Below are 19,281 nucleotides of genomic sequence, written 5' to 3'. Positions count from 1 at the left end.
ACTGGTTTCAAAGTTAAGCTGCAAATGAGAATCCATAGCACCATTTTGAAGCTCACTTCAAGGTGATGAGGATTCACACTAGGAAGACTGTGGTGACATGGTCAGGTCCTCCACTGTGTGCATCTGCCTTCTCAACTCTTCACTATCGTGTGTGGAGACTTCAGTTTGTCTCACTACTTGGAAAAGTACACTTCACAAACCTAAAAACCTGTCAAGAAATGCAGGAACAATTGCTGCATTTGCTGCGCTTCCATAAAAACCCTGTACAAATCAAGATGCTGGGGACATGAAAAGCTGAATCTTATATTGAAAAAACACCATACATTATACTGATTTAGGAGAGGAAAAAATTCAATCCCAACCTTAAATACATCACAGTGGAAAGAATTGCATCGGAACGTGTGAAAGGAGACAAACCCCTTTCTTTTAAAAATTGGAGCTAAACCTAAAGTACGGGAAAAAACAGAACTTCCTCCTTATTTCCAAATACATTCTCCTCTTTTGAAATTCTACTTTTGTTCATTCAAGATTCTTTATATAATGGGAGAAGCTAGAAACTAATGTCATTTTTTTCTTAGAAGAGTAAAACGGAAACTAAACTTCCACAAAACCCCCCCCAAGGTGATCTTTTCTCCAGAAATGAGGAATCTGTATGAAGTGACGTTGCCCTGACAAAATCACAGTTTAGGAGAAGGCTACACAACACCAAAGAAAAGCTGGACAAAAAAGAGTCTCTATGTCTTATGATACAGTGCCATGTACGTGCCATGCACCACCAGTCAGTCAACTGTTTTCATAATTAATTTTTTTTATTTGTGTCCAACATTTATCTATCCTTTCCCAATAGCCAAAAATAGTTATTTATGCCTAAAGAAATTTTGTTTCAAAATAGCCAAATGCAAAATTTGAAACACTGAAGAAAAGCAACAAGATAGTAGTTTGCAAGTACACCAGCTGGATGAGGAGATCAGCATTCTAGAATTATTATCATTTTATTACTGGAAAAAAAAAGAGCTTTGCCTTTACAGAAAATCAACACCATGCAGTTTGGACAGAAAGCAATCCTACCTCTAGATGGACAGAGAAAAAGAAGGAGGGAGGATGGGAGAGAGGGTGAAGCTTTTGTGCAACCCAACCCTGCCTATGAAATGAAAACAACTCATGTGTCTTCCCTGTAGGCTGAGGCTGGGTAAGAAAATATTCACCTCCCTGGCATGTGCAGACAGATGCCACCAGGGAAGATGGAGCTACCTCTGTGTGGCAGAACATGCTTGTGGTGTGACAGCTTGGCTCTGTCAGGTGTAAATGCACTTCAGGTGTTCAGAGATCTTCACCCCCAAATCAGACTCTAGCTGGGGTCAGCACTGCACATGTACCTCATTTAAGAGTGCTTCTGGCAATTTACAGGTAAGGAAAATAAGTGTGCTGAGAAAAACAGGTCATAAAAAAACCAACAGTATTTCAATATAGAATAAAATGTCAGCAACGTACACTTTGTGGCCACAGTAAGACCCTCAGGAATCCTGAGACACTTCCTGACAGGTTGCTGGTAAGCACAGACTGTTTTTCCCTCTCTCAGATAGCAAACAGGATCCAGCCCTCCCCACCACTTAAAATGCAATATTGCAAGAGACTGCCAACTCCTCTGTACATCGGAAGCAATGGGGGAAGCGAACAAAGCTGCTTTACTTTCTCTAATCTTTCTCCCTTGTGTGCCTGCACCAGATGGTGCTGAGCTGCAGGTTGGAGAGGGATAATAAACCCAGAGGGGAAAAAAAAAAAGATAATATTAGGTTATAAAACAGCTGACCTTCAAATATGACGTCAGCTGCTGTTTAATTGATGGGACAGGTCCAGACAGACAGACGCATGCACCCTGGGATGCCCGTATTCAGCAACTTCCTTTCTAATATGGGAAGAAGCCATACGGAGCACTGTGAAAATGGACTGCTCAACCTTTAGAGGTGTGAGAATGAGCAGAAGAAAAGTCAGAGTCTCCTTTTAACATCAGACAGGCAGAGCCACTTGTGGAAAGCCTTCTTGCTGAAAGTGGTTTTGCTTAAACCCTGGTCTGGTCTCTACTGATGATAGCCTGCCTTTCCCACCATAAGGGAAGTGAAATAACCCCTGAGTTAGACAGCACAGATCTTCCAGAAGATGAAAATTATCAAATATTAGATGTTTTTAAGCTTTTGGCTACTCTGGTCCAGAAGATTGCTTCCAACTGTTATCACCACAGGCACTGCTTTGAACAGTGGTTTTAAACACTGTATTAGGGACAGGAGTTCTCCTACTTCAGTCAAGCACAAGCTCTGGAAAACTCTGCCACAGCATACTGTAAATTTTTGCAACCTTTTCTCATAGGCTGGCGTTGAACAATTCTTACCAGCCTATTGGTAAGACTATTTTCCTTAGATAACTATTTTCTATGATGTCCAGCTTTGGGTTAAAGCAAAACACACTAAATGGTACTCCTGCTGATGAAATGGAAAGCTAGGTGACCGTGAGGAAGATGGAGCAGTGTAAAGTGCATAGGCCTGAGAGTGGGAAGCCCTGGGTGGCTCTCTGCCCCCCCTGCAAATGCAGCACAGAAGGTGGCATCTCCCCCTCCTTGGCAAGGAAGACATCTCCTGCCCACCTGACACAGCTGTCTTTGCACGCTCCTGAAAAGGGCTTTAAGGCTATTAATTGATTTAAGAAACATTAGATTCTGTTTCAGTGCTGCCACTGCTCTCTAGGCAAAGGTGACGAACAACAGCCTCAGCTAGAACACTGTGCCTCTCATGCCATCCTGGAGGAAGCATTTTCCCAGTCTCAAGAGAAATCTATGCAGAGACTCCCAGCAGCAGGGGACAAAGCCATATTGAGTGACAACACTGAACAGTTCAGCATTTATTAGACATGTACAAAAAATAAAATAGCTTGTTGTAAGAAGCTCAGTGCTGAAGCACTGAATTCCAGTTTTCTTGCTGTGTCAAAGATACTTCAATCAAGGAGGAACAAAGCCAAGAGCAGAGACACTCACTCCCTGTGTCCTAGCAGAGTGTCTGCACCCAGACACCAATACAAACATCCCTCAGTCACATCACAGCCGTACCAGGTCTGCCTGGCTCTGCTCCCTGGAGCCAGACAGATGCCTGGACACTGGCCAGCACACAGGTCCCTCACCATCATCCTCCTGTGAACAGCCCTGTAACTTGCCTCTGCTCTCAGAAAACAAATGTTACTGGCAGAGAAAATGCCTTCCTAGGAACTCAGAAATTCTGCAGAGAGATTGGAATTGGGGCAGCAGTGATTTAATATCTACCATTAAAAGCAGTTTAAAATTTTATGGTCAGAGATAATAAATCCTATCCAGACATTTGCAGCTTGCAAGCCAGGCCATAGGCAGGGCACAAATAGCTTTGCTGCAAGATGACCAGGAACAAATTTAACTGCATTTTATATACAGAACACAAGGCCTGGGTTGCTTCAAACTCTTGCTTTGTCCAGCACCTAGCTGAGTAGATGCAGGGTCACAAAAGGAGGTGCTCAAGCAAACAATATTTGCCAGTTAAAATAGATGGGGCCAAGAAATGAGGAATAAGGCTGAACAATGCTGACCTGTAGTGCAAAGCTGGAGCATTATCTTCCTTGGTGCACAACAGAATAGCAGCAATCCTAAAAATAACCTTACATTTTCCTCCAGAGTCACCCAGGGTTTTTTCATTTTGGTCCAGGCTGCTTCTCATACTGCATGTAGGATCTCAAACAGCTTGAATCACTGCCTAGTTATCAAATGTGGCACTGAATGCCTGCATGTGTAGGAATTCTGCATTAACACAGTTTGGATGAGACTCCAAGATGCACTGTTGAGATCTTTCAGAGATTCTGGTCACATGATTATTCTGCCCTGCTGAGGACACAAATTGCTTTGCCTTGCTTTGTCAGCTGCTTTTCAAAGCAAATAGAAGGACCTTCAACTACCACCAGAAACAGAGACAGGGATGGACTAAGGAGCATCCTTGTAACCATATCTACTACAAAACAAACCCACAGACTCTTGCTGCCTTGCTGTGTGAGACTCACATGCAGCAAAAGGCACACAGAGCTGTGCACAAGCCAAGCAGGTGGTGGGGCCTCTGTGACCAGTTTCCCAACTTCCTCCCGTATGGGTCAAGAGCAGACCTCCCAAATCGTCCAACAGGAAATACTTATGTGGCTGGAGGCTAAAGATGGAGTTGCATCAGCATGGAGGGGACATCAAAAGAGAAGGGTTTGCATCAGTGATACTAGCTCTACCCGCCCACTTCTCCTCTTACCTCCTTAGATCAACTGCCCCTGTAATTGTGAGCAATACAACACTAACTACAGTCTCTTCAATATTCCAGTCACTAAAGTTGTAATGCCTTAAAAACAAAGGAACTGGGAGAGGGGATGGTGAAGGGAGAGGGTTGAAGCTGTGTCAGGGAAAGGGAAGAGGCCTTTCTCCAGCTCTTTGATGTTGGCTCCTGCTGTTCTAAATGGAACCTTACCCAGGAAAATAAATCTTTAGTTAAAGAATACTGCAAACCACAATGGGGTTTTATCCTGGCAATACCAACCCCACACCAGCTTCTAAAGCTCTTAGTTGAGCAGGGGGTGAGCAGCAGCAACACTGTGCTGAAATGCGCATTCCTAAAATTCCCCATCGAATGCAGGCACGCTCAGAGAAGGCAGCTTAGGGGTTATTAGCTGAGAATTCAGGTTCAGATGTGCCATGGGACAGAGGTCAGGGCAGGGATACAACCCTTGGCTCTCCTGCACATTATTTGAAAATATTCAAGCGTTCTCAGCACTCTCTGTGCTCTCACTAGCCACCATTGCACAAAGCGCATTTTGCTCGTGTTCCTTCAGTCTGTGCTGTCTCTGGGGCTGGAGATCTCATGGAAACAGCAGCCAGCAGCTCCCACCCTACCCCTGATAACCACTACATCTCTGTGAGGAATGAGAGTATTAATGCAGCAGAAATCAACAAGCCTGCTTGTTTCTTATTCCAAAGCGAAGACAAAGGTGGGGTTTGTTCAGCTGAGCAGAACAGCCAAGCCTTGCAAGGAAGGCGGGAAAACAAGTGGGTATTTTTCATTTTGGTTTGGACCAAGTACCTTGAAACAGGATGGACACAGGAATGCTTTCTGAAGAAAAGTTTAAAATTTGAAATGCAGAAGAAAAAATTTGAAATGCTCTACACCTGTTCAGTAGCACTGCTCTTCTGGAGACAAAGGGGGCTGGGAGGAGGGGATAACACAGGGGAAAAAATCCAATGCTTCAAGCTTTTATTATCCTAACTTTAGAATAGAATGGAGTCACTAAACCTTTCTAAGTTTCAGAGAATAAGGAAAACAGAAACAAACATTTAATTTTTTTGGGTATATTTTAGAAAAAAATACGGCACACTAATACTTAAAAAGCAAAGATGAAAGGTAGCAGGGACATAGAGAACAAAATGTGAGAGTAAAAAAAGGTCCCTAAATTCCACATATAACAACTGGAGAAAAAGAACTGTAAAGGGGGGGGAATTAATTCCTATTATTTGGTAGAAGTTTTCTGATAATTCAGTTTGCTAATCAAATAACACAATCCTTTTTATTTAAAGTCATTCATTTACAGTGTGTAATAGGCACGTTTTCAGCCTTAGACTCTGAGCTGCATTTGGCAGCTACAGTGCTAATAATTAACTGTTAAAATATCTTGCTCCTTCAGCTCACCAGCTCCCTTAAAATGTCTTGTGGCAGAAGCCAATGTGCTGTTTGACCAGGAAATCAGTTGTCTTGGAGACATCTTCACACGCTACAGCAGCTCACTCAGTCAGTCACTTTGAGTGACGCCACCCAGCAATCTGCACATTACCTTCAAACACAAAATGAGGATATCAAAGCCACTGAAAGAGAAATCATCACCTGCAAGAAACATGCTGTTCTTCTCTCATGCACTGTTAGCTGAAGGAAGAGCTGTAGCAAGATGAGAGTTCTGATCTCAAAATGCTACCTGCCAGCGTAATTAGGTCACTAAAAGGCTAACAGTGCTCCTGGTTCATACAACCATTTATAGGAAAATTATACTCCATGCTGGTCTTGCAGAATCAGTTTCAGGTCAAACCTGCAGCCATCACTTCTAAACCAGAAGGTTACTGTAAGATTAGACAAAGAGGAAATCCAGAAGTGTGACCACTAGCTATAACTAAATCTCTCAGAACAGAAAAAGAGTTAAAACTGTAAAGCCATTCTGAAGTACCAGGCACCAATTTACAAAGACTACAAAACAGTTACTTCCAAGGTAAACCTCTAATCCCACGTTATATGACCTGATTAAATAAGATGCTTATCTTCTAGTCACCCAAATGGAATGCTAAAATGTTGCTATTCTTGAAAAGAAAATGTGGAACCATTCCTGCCCAGCTTGAAGATGCAGACAGGGATGCATCAAACACCCTCTCACCAGCTCTATACACATATGCAAAATGCCAAGGCAGAAAACGAGTCAGGTGCCTGACAGATTAGATTCATGCCAGTGCATGTCAGGGACCCCAAACAACATGTTTGGGATTCAGGATTACAAATAATAGGGCATAATGTCTTTAATTACCTTCAAAACACCTCTCACGTGGCAATAGGCTTCTGTTGAGCTTTCTCCTGCCCCAAAAGACAGACTGGTGGCCTAGCAGGTGCTGGATCTAGTGCACCAAAACCACCCAGCATCCTCAATTTTCTTCAGCACACGGTGTGATGATCCAACACAGTCAAAACTAACAGAGACTTATTCCCCTCCTGAGCCTTGAGGACCACTGGAGATGGCAAGCCCTGAAAACCTTATGGAAGCACAGAAAGATGCACTTAATGTAGCCCCATCTTTGCTAACTCAATGACTTCTGAAACCACAGAGCTATTAACCCTGGGTCTGCATATCTGCAGCACAAAATACAAAGAAAAGTCTCCTGCATATCTTTTTCATAGTATCACATATGACTTGGGAGTGGTCCAGTTCCTGTGCAAACAGAGGTACATGCAAATGCTTAAAACCTTCGGGAAGAAAGACACAGGCCCTGTATAGAACATTCCTGCCAACAGCTCCAGTTAAGGGTAAAAAGAAAAGCTTTGTCCCAGCTGTAATAAAAGGTTCCCCTGGGCAGCAAGAAGAGTAGTTTTGCTCACAGAATATGTGTATCTCAGCTGAATTAGTTAATGTGTGTTGAACACACTGAAAATTGTGAAGTGGTATATAAATGCTAAGGATTGTTATTTATTATTGTCTCGGTGCACAACAGCGGAAACCAGTGCCATTTACAGACACGAATTAAGAACAACAGGAGGTCTATCAACATGCTGTGGGTCTGGGGATTTTCTTCATTTGTCTCCCTCACTCCTGTTTCCCTCAGACAGAAATCTTTTCCATAGGACTCCTACAGTCCTCGCCAGGCAGTGCTGGCCTTGGCCCAGTGAAGCCTGCCACACTGGAACAGCTCTGTTGGGAGGGGCTGCTACCTCCACATAGAAAAAAACAAAGGCAGATACACATTTTAAGGTAAAGAAAGAGTCACTTAAAAGACGTTGAGAACTCAGTGACATACACAGAACAATAGAGTGATTCACACATATACAAGCAATGTCTTACAAGACTGGTCTCAGCATAAGAGCAGATTTTTTAACACCGATTTCTTTCCTGAATTTTTAAGAAGCAGTTTAGATAAAAAGATGATTCCAGATTTTTAAGGTGAAGGAGTGAGAGGGTTTGTCTAGTTACTAAAGTAACTCATGAGTGCCCTAGTTCATAGCCAGGATTTAGGTTTAAAAGGATGAAAATAATTTTATAAACTTTGATTTTCCAGACTAACTTGTAATTTAACCCTGAAGCTCTGATAGTGTGAAAATAGTTTTGCTAAGTGCTTATATAGCACATATGAATCTCTCCCCAAGACAATTAAAATGACAGCACAGAAACAGTCTTTCTTTGATGTTACACGCCTGTGTCAAAGGGGTTATTTTCACTGTAACATTGTTGCCTCAACTGTAAATTTTGCACATTCACAGGATATTAAGAAAAAATGCAAGTTCAGGGTCGAACTTTTACAGACAACTTATTACATAATGCAAGCCTCTGAGAGATGCTCAATCAAATTGTAATGGTTCCTTTTTCTCAATAATGCACTTAGATGTGCATTACAGCTTGCTCATTGGAAAAAAACACGGGCATTTAATTCAGCTTGTCAGAGACATGCTGTGCTGGCAGAGAGACCTGCATTCCTCTTATTTTCCTCAAGTTACTGATTGCTTAGCACACGGTTGTCCTACTGTCTACAAAATACAGATATTTCAGCAACTCAAGCTTTAAGGGCCTTATATCAAGGGGCTAATATCAATACCTGATCTACCATTCAGCACACTGTATTGCAAGTGTAAAAGATTAATTTCAGAGGCCCTGAAGTGTTGTTACAGTGACATTCCCTTCTCTATTTGCAGAGCTGCACATTTTTTGTTTAAACCATTAAACCAAAAGTTTATTTTAAACAGCCATTCACAGTCCCTTCCAGAAGAGAAGCAAGCTTTGCTTGCTGTATCTCAAGGACTAATTACTGCAGAACAGTTTCTCAGCTAACCCTGCATACAGATTTGCATCCAAACCCAGGATCCGGAATCATGTAGAATGAAGAGTGGTGGGTTCCACAGAATCTGCTGAGTTGGAAGGGACCACAAGGATCATCAAGTCCAACTCCTGTCCCTGCTCAGCACCATCCCCAAGAGTCACACCATGTGCCTGAGAGCATTGCCCAAACTCTTCTTGAGCTCTGCCAGGCTGGTGCTGTCACCCCTTCCCTGGAGAGCCTGTTCCAGCCCAACCACCCTCTGGGGGCAGAACCTCCTCCTAATATCCAACCTCAACCTCTGCTGACACAGCTTCAGGCCACTCCCTCAGGTGCTGTCACTGCTCTGCACAGAGAGGAGATCAGTGCCTGCCCCTCCTCTTCCCCTCAGGAGGAAGCTGTAACTGCAGAGTCTCCCTCAGCCTCCTCCAGGCTGAACAGACCAAGGGACCTCAGCTGCTCCTCACACGGTTTCCCCTCTGGCTCCTTCACCATTCACAGCCTCCTTTGGATGCTCTCTAGTGGTTTGGTGTCTTTCCTTCATTGTGGTGCCCAAAGCTGCCCCAGCACTCGAGGTGAGGCTGCCCCAGAGCAGAGCAGGACAATCCCCTCCCTTGTCCAGCTGGTGATGCTGTGCCTGAAGGTAAGGTAATTAGGTTGTTACCTTGTCATAAAGAAAATCAAATTCAACAAGCAAGACTTTCCTCTCATGAAGTTGTGCTGGCTGTGATCAATGACTGTGTTGTCTCCAAAGTGTTTTCCAATACCTCCCAGAACAATCTTCTCCATAACTTTACAATGCACTAAAGTGAGACTGACAGGCCTGTAGTCGCTGGGGTCCTCTTTCTTGCCCTTCTTGAAAATCAGGAATGTTTGCCAGCTTCCAGACAGCTGGGACTTCTCTGGATTCCCAAGAGCACTCAAAAGTCATTAAGAGAGGTTTTGTGATAACATCAACAGGTCTTTAAAAATTCTTGGATGAATCCTATCAGGCCACACAGATTTGTAAGGATCCAGCTGGAGCAGCAGATCCCACACAATTTCATGGCTGACTGTGAGTTGATCATTGTCTCAGTCATGGTCCTCCAGCTCAGGGCACTGAGATCCCCTTGGTCCATCATTCCCCCTTCCAAACTAGTGTAAAGCTCTGTCAAGGAGCATCTCTGGATCAACAGAACCATGCCTTGCTCTGATGGCTGGCAAAGGAAGAGGTGCATTTAGAAGGAAATGAGGGCATTTCCCTGCTGCTCACAGGACAACCCTTATTTCATCTGAAGCAGACAAATGTTAGCTCCTTTGTTTGCTCTCAACTCCAGATTCCTCAGTGTGCCAGACAATCCTAAACAATCACGCTCAAGAGTGGCAACATACAAAAAGAGTTTACATGAATTGGTCACAAAGTACCTACAAGAGCTTGCAAGATCATGCAAAATACCCTCTAGAACAGGTTCCTGTTGCACTGAGCTAGGGACAGAGATTAGAGTTATCAGCTTTGACACTCAGCAGGAATGTGTCACAAAGGATTAAATCATTATTTCATGAAGTGTCAGCAAACGCAGCTTTCCTGCTGTTCTACCACTAACTTATACATTAATTAGAGAGGAACAAAACAAACACAAAATATCTCCAAGCACGTGCCTGTGGATGGGACAGAGAGAGGGTTGTGGAGCAGTGCCAAAAGATCCCACAGACAGGAACAGGAGAGTTGAGACAAGACATTTTAGAACAAAAAAAGCATACTGCCTAGCAGATTATGCAGTAAAGCAAGAACTGACTTTATTATTTCCAGATGAAACTGAAAGTGTTCTCTAGCTGCTCAGTAGTTCTGGACCAAATAATTTCTGAACTCTCACTCCATCAGTGGGTAGAAGAAGTTCTGTATGGTCTGACTGCAAGCCACATAAAGAAGCTCTTGGCAGAACAATGACATCCCACACATAAATCTCTACTTTTCTCCTAAATTATGACCTTATAAATTTGTCATGGGACAGGGAAAAAAATTAAAAAAATAAAAAAAACTCACTCCTAATGGCTATCCAAGCAGGATTTCTAGTTTTGTATTTTTCCCTTGCCTTCTGTCACAAGCTGCTGCCTTCTACTGAGTGACATTGCCTGACACTGCCAAATTGCATCACTATGCACACTACAGACAGGATGCATTATTTAAACTAATTTGTCCCAATTTTACTTTGGGGTCCATTCAGTACAAAACAAGATTACTTGCTAGAACTGGGTTAGGTTGCAATCTCTCTCATAAAGGTTGAATTGTACTTGATCTCAAAGCCACTAGATCAACACCAAATGACAGTCAACCATTTGCCTTCATTATTTAAATACTTTTCATGGCAAGACTCTCAGAGCCAGACTTCCCTTTACACGGGAGAGCTGCATGATTAAACCATCCTGTCGTGAAGAACTGGAGCACCACAATGTTCCACTCTTGCAGTACCACCCCACCTTTCACAGACTGCTGAAGCACAGGAGACAAGGAAGGCTTCTCATAGTACCAAGGCCTACTACATATGATTATATTCCGAAACTTGCATAGATCTGTATAAATTTGGGGGCAGTTCAGAACAGAGGTCTAGGGTGTCCTCACTCTGACTCAGTGTTTCACCCACAGAATGATTTTCTTAGGTTGAAATAGATACCACCCACCTCCTGTTCTACCAGCTGAAGCCACCCAATGCTGTGAAAATGTCTGCCCACAGCCCTAAACATGAGTGGGTGGCAGTAGCTACCACTGCTGTGTCAAAGACATGGATATTATGAACCTTAGAGCAACCAATCCCCCCCACTCAATGGTATTTGTACTTTTGACCCCAGCATGCTCATAACAAAATACATTAACAACCTTCTAATTAAATACTTTAAATTAGGTTAAAATCAGACTGTCTGACAGTTGAAACAATGCATTAATAAGATCGTTGTGACTTTCTTAGCATCCAGTGTTTATTAAAAGCTCAAAAGTCAAATATGTTGGGGAGCAGGGAAGCTATCTTCTTCAAACTGAATGCTTCCTATACAACCACACAGTCACTGAAATAGTGCTTTGAAAGAGCTGCAGAAATTTTATCTACTGTAAAAGTACACGATTTAGGGACCTGCCAGTTTGGTTGAAGTACTAAGGTACAGATTAATCCACTCAGTCCAGGACAATTGCTATTTACAGTAAAAGGGAACGCAACAGAATGGTAGAAATGAAAGCAAACAGTGGAGTTCTCTTAATGAAACATAGCAAAATCCATAGCTGCATTTGTCAATTGGAACATCAGCTGCTGCTGAAAGATTTATTTTGAATGTCTCATAAGCTGCCTTCCAGTTCCATTAGAAAAAAAATAAAACCAAAAAGAAACCAACAACAAAAAAGCAATCCCCCCCAAAAAAAATCAAAAAAAACCACCAAGAAAAGCCGACTGCCATATTTTTGTTACTTAGACAGTAAGAGAGGTTTGTGCTAACAGAAGTCATAAAACTTCACTGGATATAAAATCCATAGTTAAGATGGGGAACCTATGAAATATGGTTGTGAGTTCCAATAAAGCTACAGTTCAGCTCCTGAACTCACACCACTCTACAAGTCATCAGGACAAGACTCGGACCAATAACTCGAGCCATGCAGCTAGAGGTCATTTTTCAGCTCTCTCACCCTTGCTCCCATGCAGGCTCACTGCTCTTTTCCCAATAAAGGACATTCTGTGAATTCAGCCTCCAAAGCTGCTTTCTGCTTAGCTCCCATGATAGATCTTCTGCTTTTGCAAGGGAAAAAAACTCCTCCAGATATCCCCTTTGCTTCCCCAGAACTCCACCTATTCTACTGTTGTTTCATACCCCAAAGCAATGTAAAGAGTCTAAATGTAACATATTATGTTGTACACATGAAAGGACTGTCACTCTCAAGGAATTTTCTCCCTGTTCAGAGGATAGCAGGCCAAGGTACCAATGGCCAGAATTAATGGTTTTCTTTTAGGACATGGAACTTACCACCCCAGCTGTTGCTAAGGAAAAACCCAGGAGATATGTCACCCTATATAATGCACTCAACTCTTAAGCCTCCCCTTTCACAGCAAATGATCTACAGCTCTTGCTTCTCAAGTGAGCTTCATACATCAGCATCACCCAGACAAAGGTGAGGGACTCAACGCCAGGTCATTTTTCTTAGACTCACAGAAGCCTGGCAGGTCTATTCCAGGGCCTCTACCTGCAGCTGCCACCACAGGGTTTCACACAGATATGCTTGGAAGTGCAATCTGCCATCTCAATCACTGCTCACAGTGTCATGCTGAAGCAGCCCTTGCAACTCAAGACCCCTTGACTGGAGGTGAAAGGCAATCTTGGCCTTAGCCAAGAAAGTGCCATCTCTTCCTGGCACTTTCTCACCTAACCAATCCTGCAGAGTACAAACAGGGTCTGACCTGGGCAGGAGAGATTCTAGAGGTGTGCCTGGGAAAACCATCTTTGCAGCAAAAGGACTGGGACATGCCCCTAAAGGTGCACCTCAATGCAAAAGTGCACATGTCAAGGCCCAAGAAAAAGTGCAAAAATTTCAGCTGTGCAGGAGACAAAGCAGGAACCTGGCATTTGTGAAAGAAAAATTACGACAGACAAACCCAACTGTCAAAAAAAAAACCCGATCAGCTTGGAGATTCTCTTTGGGAAGTCCAGGCAGGACTTTTACCCTCTGAGTTTCTTCTAGACTGGACATTGTCAATGGGCTACTCTGGGTCTCTGAGTACACATCCAACCTGCAGATTACCAAAGCTATAATAAAACATGTCCTCCAGCCTTCCTGAGCAATGCTGGAGTCATCTATAATTTATCTTCACCTATAAAAGTAGCCAGCTGCTTAAAAGAAAGTTGAACAACTGGTTTCTAACTAGAATTGCCCCGAATATTTTAGCATTCACACAAAGTCACATTAAAAAAAAAAAAAAAGGAAAAGTCAAAACCTCAACAACTCCTGTTTCCTGGTTACCATCCTCCACTATAATTATAAAATTGCCCTTAAAACATAATTGCATAATTGGGCTTGGCAAGAATTCTCCCAAATCTTTTACAAATATTTCCACAGACGAAAGAACAGGCGGTGGGCAGTCTGACAAGCCTGCCATGAGAATTTGTGCCCTCAGGACATGTTCCCAGCTATTACACTAAATACTCTGCATCACAGACTAATGTTTCAAAACAGTAGTCGAGCAAGTAAAATACCAGCATCTTAAAACAAATTGAGACAAAGATTTTCAATCTATTTTCACTGATGACACATACATGGACCAACAATCCCTTCAACAAAGAGACAGAGGAGGCTACTAAACCTTTTTTAACTAATTCCCAGTGAGATGAAATTAGTTGATTTCTGACAGGTACAACCAAATAGAAGCTACCAATGCTCTGTAGGCCTACCTTACCAGTTTAGTACACTGTCCCCTAATTAAGAAAAACAAAACCACCAAGAAACCCCCCCAGCCTCAAATGCAAATACAGAAACATGTGGTCTGCAGGGAGAGGAGACACAAGTGAAGCCAGAAATGAAATCTGTGATAGAGTAAGGTTGTTTTTAACAGCTGTGCATTATGCATTCAGCAGCACAGGGAATGCCAGCAGGGAGCCTTCATTAACATAGGCCTCAGAGTACAGTGTGCTCCTATCATGATTGGCTTCTCTTGAGAGAAGGCACACACACACAAAAGACTTAACCCTAGAGAGATCACTCCAATCCTGTTGCTATTTCATCAGCTTGACACTACAACAGGAACCAGAGAATTTCCATGATGTATCCTAGACACATACCTAAACAGGTAACACTTCAAACAATGCCTGAAATCTAATCTACAATAGATTTTATCAGCAAGTTATGGCAGGTAGGGAAGGGGAGAAAAAAAAAAGCCACACAAACCCACACAAGAGTACACTGTCAATGCTGTTCTGCTACACAGACCTCAGGTACAGGGGGAAACTGGAAAATTCTTTCCTTGTAGAAGCTGCTGACAAAGGCAAGCTACTGTGAGGACACCTGTGTTGTCAGCACAGCAATCTGCACCTCCAGAGCACATATTTTAGGGGCCCGTGAGTCCAGGAAACAGCTGGAAGCCTTGCTACAGATGCAGGGGCTCAGCAGGGTAGCTCACTCCATTTGGGAATCTGGTATTTGCAGCAGAAATAATTTGCTGATGCCAGCCCTGCTTCCACTCTGAGACTTGCCTCTATCACAAACACTTGCTAGCACACCCAGCACAGCAGCAGGCAGACACCAGAGAATTAGGAAATGATCTCAGAATAGGATCACCACCTCTCCTGTATCAGGTGCTGAGACAAGCTCTCTAGAGGTCTTGTCAACAGCTCTAAGTTGCAGCTGGCTGCAGATGCTCAAAGTTTGGCCTGCCCTGGTGGGCACTTCCCACAGAAGTAAACACTGAAGTGACAAAAAGACACACTAGAGGCCTTAAAGCCCCAAAAGGTCACTTTAGTACCAAGTTAAACTAGTCCTTTCCCTGATTTGATTTCTCAGGAAGGAGAATGGCAGGAAATGCCCTAAGCATCTGTCTTCTGGCTCTGCTGAGAAGTCTCATAGTAGGAAATAGAAAAAAAACACCAACTTGCACCAAAGAGCTTGAAAACTGCTCTAGATGACTGAACCTTGATGTGTACCTGGAGTGGAGAATGTAGCTCTATATAGACTGTAGTTATTAATATATTTTTGTTCCTTTCTCTTGTTACTATATAAAATTCTAGAGTCAGTATTCCAAACAACATGAGCTGGTTTGAGGCAGCAATAGCACTAGAAATTTCAAGAAGTTATTTTATATGAAATGTTCTAGTTCCCAAGAGGATAATATATGTTTTCTTTAAGCCTACCACATCTGTGCATTAAAGCACTTTTTATTTAGGTGCTGAACAGAAAGAGACAGGCAGTGTTTAATAAAGAATTTCCTGAAAGTACTTGTACTGCAAGAAAAGTACCCTCTAGCTCAGGTACCCTTAAATGGTGTTTAATTTGACTGCTTTGCACATCCCATCACAATGGCAATTTTTTGATATTTAAAAATCAAAATATCATTGATTGTAATATCATCATTTGATAAAAATACTCCTTTATCACTTTTTAAGCACAAAACCCCTCAAAACTGAGTCATCAGGGGAATAAATAGTTAGCTCCTTTCATGATCAGCAGGTAGAGACTTGGTGTCTCAGCCCCTCTTAGCCAGCCCTCTGGCTGACTAAGACTGTCTTTTCTCCACTCTTTTTCCTACAGCCTTTCCCTCCTCTGAAGCTCAATCATACCTGAATCAAAGAGACAAGAATTTATCAGGTACAGCTCAGTGTGAGTACAGGAATTTACCAACAAAGGCACCAAAATACACCTGTTGTTTTGGTATAGGGTGTTGGCAAGACCATATGGTCTTGGTGACTGTGAAAGGGACTGCGAATGGCCAGGAACCACCCACATTCAGAAAATCCTCACTTCCCCCACAGAGAGGTAAGTCATTTGCAGTCCTTTTCTAATGCCTGGGACACAAGATTTTGGACAAACACACGACAAGTAGTGCCTCTCCCTAATTTTCTCTCAGTCCAACTCTTTAGATCTCCCAGAGTTCAGTTACTTAAAGCCAGGGCAAGACAACACAGATGAAAAAGAGTTAATACAAATTAAAAGCAAAATCTGACCTAGAGGGCAAGCCATGCAGAGTACAAACATCTGAGAATCTTCACAAGGTCTCCTCACCTATCATTCATCCACCAATTACACACCAGTGTAATTAAATCAGGAAAGCTATGTTTAATTTTCCTATCATCACCCGACGAGATAAGAGCAGTACATATGGGAGAGATCAGGCACAGGGGAAAGAGCTATTTATTAATAAGTTAAATCCTTTTAGATTTAAAAGCCTGTCTTGCTAAGAAGGATCTGATCCACAAACACAACTTCTGTATCTAATGCAGGCAAATCAGACATCCCATCTCCATTGCTGTCCTGGGCTCAGTCCTCAAGTCTCTTCTTTTATTCAGAAACAAGACTTACTGAAAATTATCAGGTACAACTTAGACAGAAATAAGTTTTTTTGTTGAAACCAATGGTTTAGTTATACATTTAAAAGTGAAGAATGCTCATCTCCCAGTCATTATATTAACAGAGACAACCACATTAATTTACATTACTTCTGAACAGCCTAAGGCTCCCTGTTTCAGGAACAGCAAGGCATTAGGGTGTATTGGCAGAAATACAAGGCATGCTCCAGTTTATTCATCTGTTTTTCTTCTATTGCTTTCTCCTACACGAGGCAGGAAGAAATTCTGTGATCCTTGTACCCTGCAAAGACTATTAATGCTTAAACAGGATCATACAAAGCTTTTTCTACTTGCTAGCCACAGCAGCTATTGCTTTTTTCTCTCCACTCTTCTTCGCTCCATCCCATCCAGCCATGTTTCCTCAGCCAGTTATTTAAAGCCTTGATTGAAAAATGTATCAGATCGTAATACTGGATGACTTCCACCAGATTATGTTTTTAAGAACAAAAATCCTACAGGCTTTGAGGCAACTGTGGCTTCACCACATCTTTTTGTTGTTGTTTAACTGGGAAGGGGGAAATATTTATAACTGCAACTATAAATATACACGCTACTGACTTTTCAACTTGTTGTCCTTGTTCTCAGGCTAAATTTAGTCTGCTATATCCTGTCCAGCACTTGGTGAAAAAGCAATACACATATAAAATTGTGCAAATCCCATACAGTGGGCAATTATACTGATCCAGGTACCTTAGAATATAACCAGTGGGACAGATAGGTTCTCATAACAGTGTAGGTGTGTTCATGGCTATAGAGGAAGTGGTCTATCATAGTGACAATCCTTTGAGACAGAAAATAATAATTATTGCAATAGGACAGCTCTGTGTTTCTGGATGAGAAAAGTGATGTAGGTTATTCGGAGTGTACATGTAGACCATACACTCGGTTTTTGCCAAGTATGCTTTAAGGGTGTATGTGCACCTCTGAGCTACAAAGAACCATTCACTGCCCACAGCAGCTGTTTACACAAAAATGTTTGAGAGAATGTTTAAAATAATGATTGAAATTTGGATGACTGATTTCAAGGTCTAATCTGCAAGTTAAAGAGCATCCTTTTGTATCCTGAAGGCTCTTATTCGTCTGAGTGATTTCTTAGTTAATTCACGGTAAATATTTATCAGAAACTGACTACCTGGAGAATCAGAGCTGTTAGTCATTCTACTGTTACTCTTAAGAAGCCTTAGTCATGCTAGAGCCCAGGTGATTTCCGCAAGGGTCAATACATGCTTCACCCTTGTTTAAGGATTCCTGTCCGCGCTTCGAAGTTTCACACAGATGAAGATTCCCCCGCCACAATCTGACTTGCTCCACTCGCTGCGAGTTTTGCAACCTAAGCAAGAAAGGCAGTTCGGGAGATGCTCTTGTACAAGCATCCGCCGGTGTAATATCCAAAATAAGCGGTCCAGAAAAAAAAAAAATTAAAAATCTGTGCTTCCTATGTCTCGATAGTTGGGGGTAAAAACAATAAAGGGTCGGACTCGCCTCGCCTGCAGCCCTGCTGCCTCGGCGTGTTTCTCGGGCACCGGTCGGCTCTGTAACCCAGCCTTTCCTCTGTGCTTATAAATACATCGCTGCCAGAGGCTAGTCGGATAGGACAGGAAAAATTAGTTTCCTGGGGGTGAGAGCCACCCTGCGACCGGGGACACCGCCAGCCCGGCGAGGCCGCGGCGCGGGGAAAGGGTTCGCCTGTGCCGCACCGCCGGGAGCCCTGCCCGGGGGTCCCCGGCCGGCATCGCCCCCGCCCCGCCCCGCACGGTCCCTGCCCTACCCAGCATGGAGAAGATGAAGTCCTTGGCCGTGTGGATCTCCAGGGCTCGCTGGTCGTCGTACTCCCTCTGATCGTGCTTGGTGAATTCCTGGATGAGTTTATTTAATTCCTCCACCCTGGCTCCTGATCGGAAATCCAGCTCCGGGAAGGGAGGCTTGCTGGTAGTGCCGGCGGACCCTGCCTTGCTGGCGAGAGGCGCCGCCATCTTCATGCAAAAAAAAAAAAAAAAAAAAAAAAAAAAAAAAAAAAAAAAAGGTAAAGAAAGGGAGAGGGGGGAAGGAAAAAAAAAAGGAGGGGTTTGCACTGTTGAAATGGAAGAATGCGAGCGGTGGCGCAACGGCAAGCCCGGGCGCGGGGCTGGCCGCCGGCGCGGAGCCCGGAGCGGCGCCGGCCGCCGCGATCAACAAGCGGCCGCGCGGGCTCAGCCCCCGCCCGCGCCGCGCCCGCGGCACCGCGGAGCCGCCCGCCCGCTGCCGCGCCGGGGGGAGCGCAGCGCAGCGCAGCGGGGGCCGCCCGCGCCGGCCGGGGCCGCGGGGGGGTGCTCCGCTGCCGGCGTCACGGCGGGCGGGTGCTGAGGCTGGAGCCAGACCGCTGGCTCGGGATAAAATGAGCTTTTTCTTTCTTTCTTTCTTTCTTTTTTTCTTTTTAAATTTAAATTTATTTTAAACTTCAGCAAAGGCCTTGTCCTGAAAGTGGATTAATAACTGGCTGTGAACTCTGCTCTTCACACATGTTCCCAAAGCATTGTGTTTATTCCTTTTTAGCTTCTTACACTATCTTGAAGGTTGCTTTATATATACATATATGTATGTATATAAGAAATGATTTTATGGTGTGTCCTAGGAGAAAT

General features: G+C 43.4%; 1 protein-coding gene across 1 annotated transcript in view; it reads right to left on the bottom strand.

Moving 5' to 3' along the window:
* MB21D2 (Mab-21 domain containing 2) overlaps positions 1-18,650 on the bottom strand; it is a 58,059-nt gene extending 39,409 nt beyond the window's left edge. The window contains exon 1 of the mRNA XM_059855477.1: positions 18,432-18,650. Within this exon, the coding sequence (XP_059711460.1) occupies positions 18,432-18,642 (211 nt within the window). The 5' untranslated portion in view covers positions 18,643-18,650. The remainder of the gene's footprint in view (positions 1-18,431) is intronic.
* Positions 18,651-19,281: the final 631 nt, after the last annotated feature.

Source organism: Haemorhous mexicanus, chromosome 10 (assembly GCF_027477595.1).
Source record: "Haemorhous mexicanus isolate bHaeMex1 chromosome 10, bHaeMex1.pri, whole genome shotgun sequence".
Classification (NCBI taxonomy): domain Eukaryota; kingdom Metazoa; phylum Chordata; class Aves; order Passeriformes; family Fringillidae; genus Haemorhous; species Haemorhous mexicanus.
Note: the sequence above shows the minus strand (reverse complement) of the source record. Positions and strands in the feature narration are given on the sequence as shown.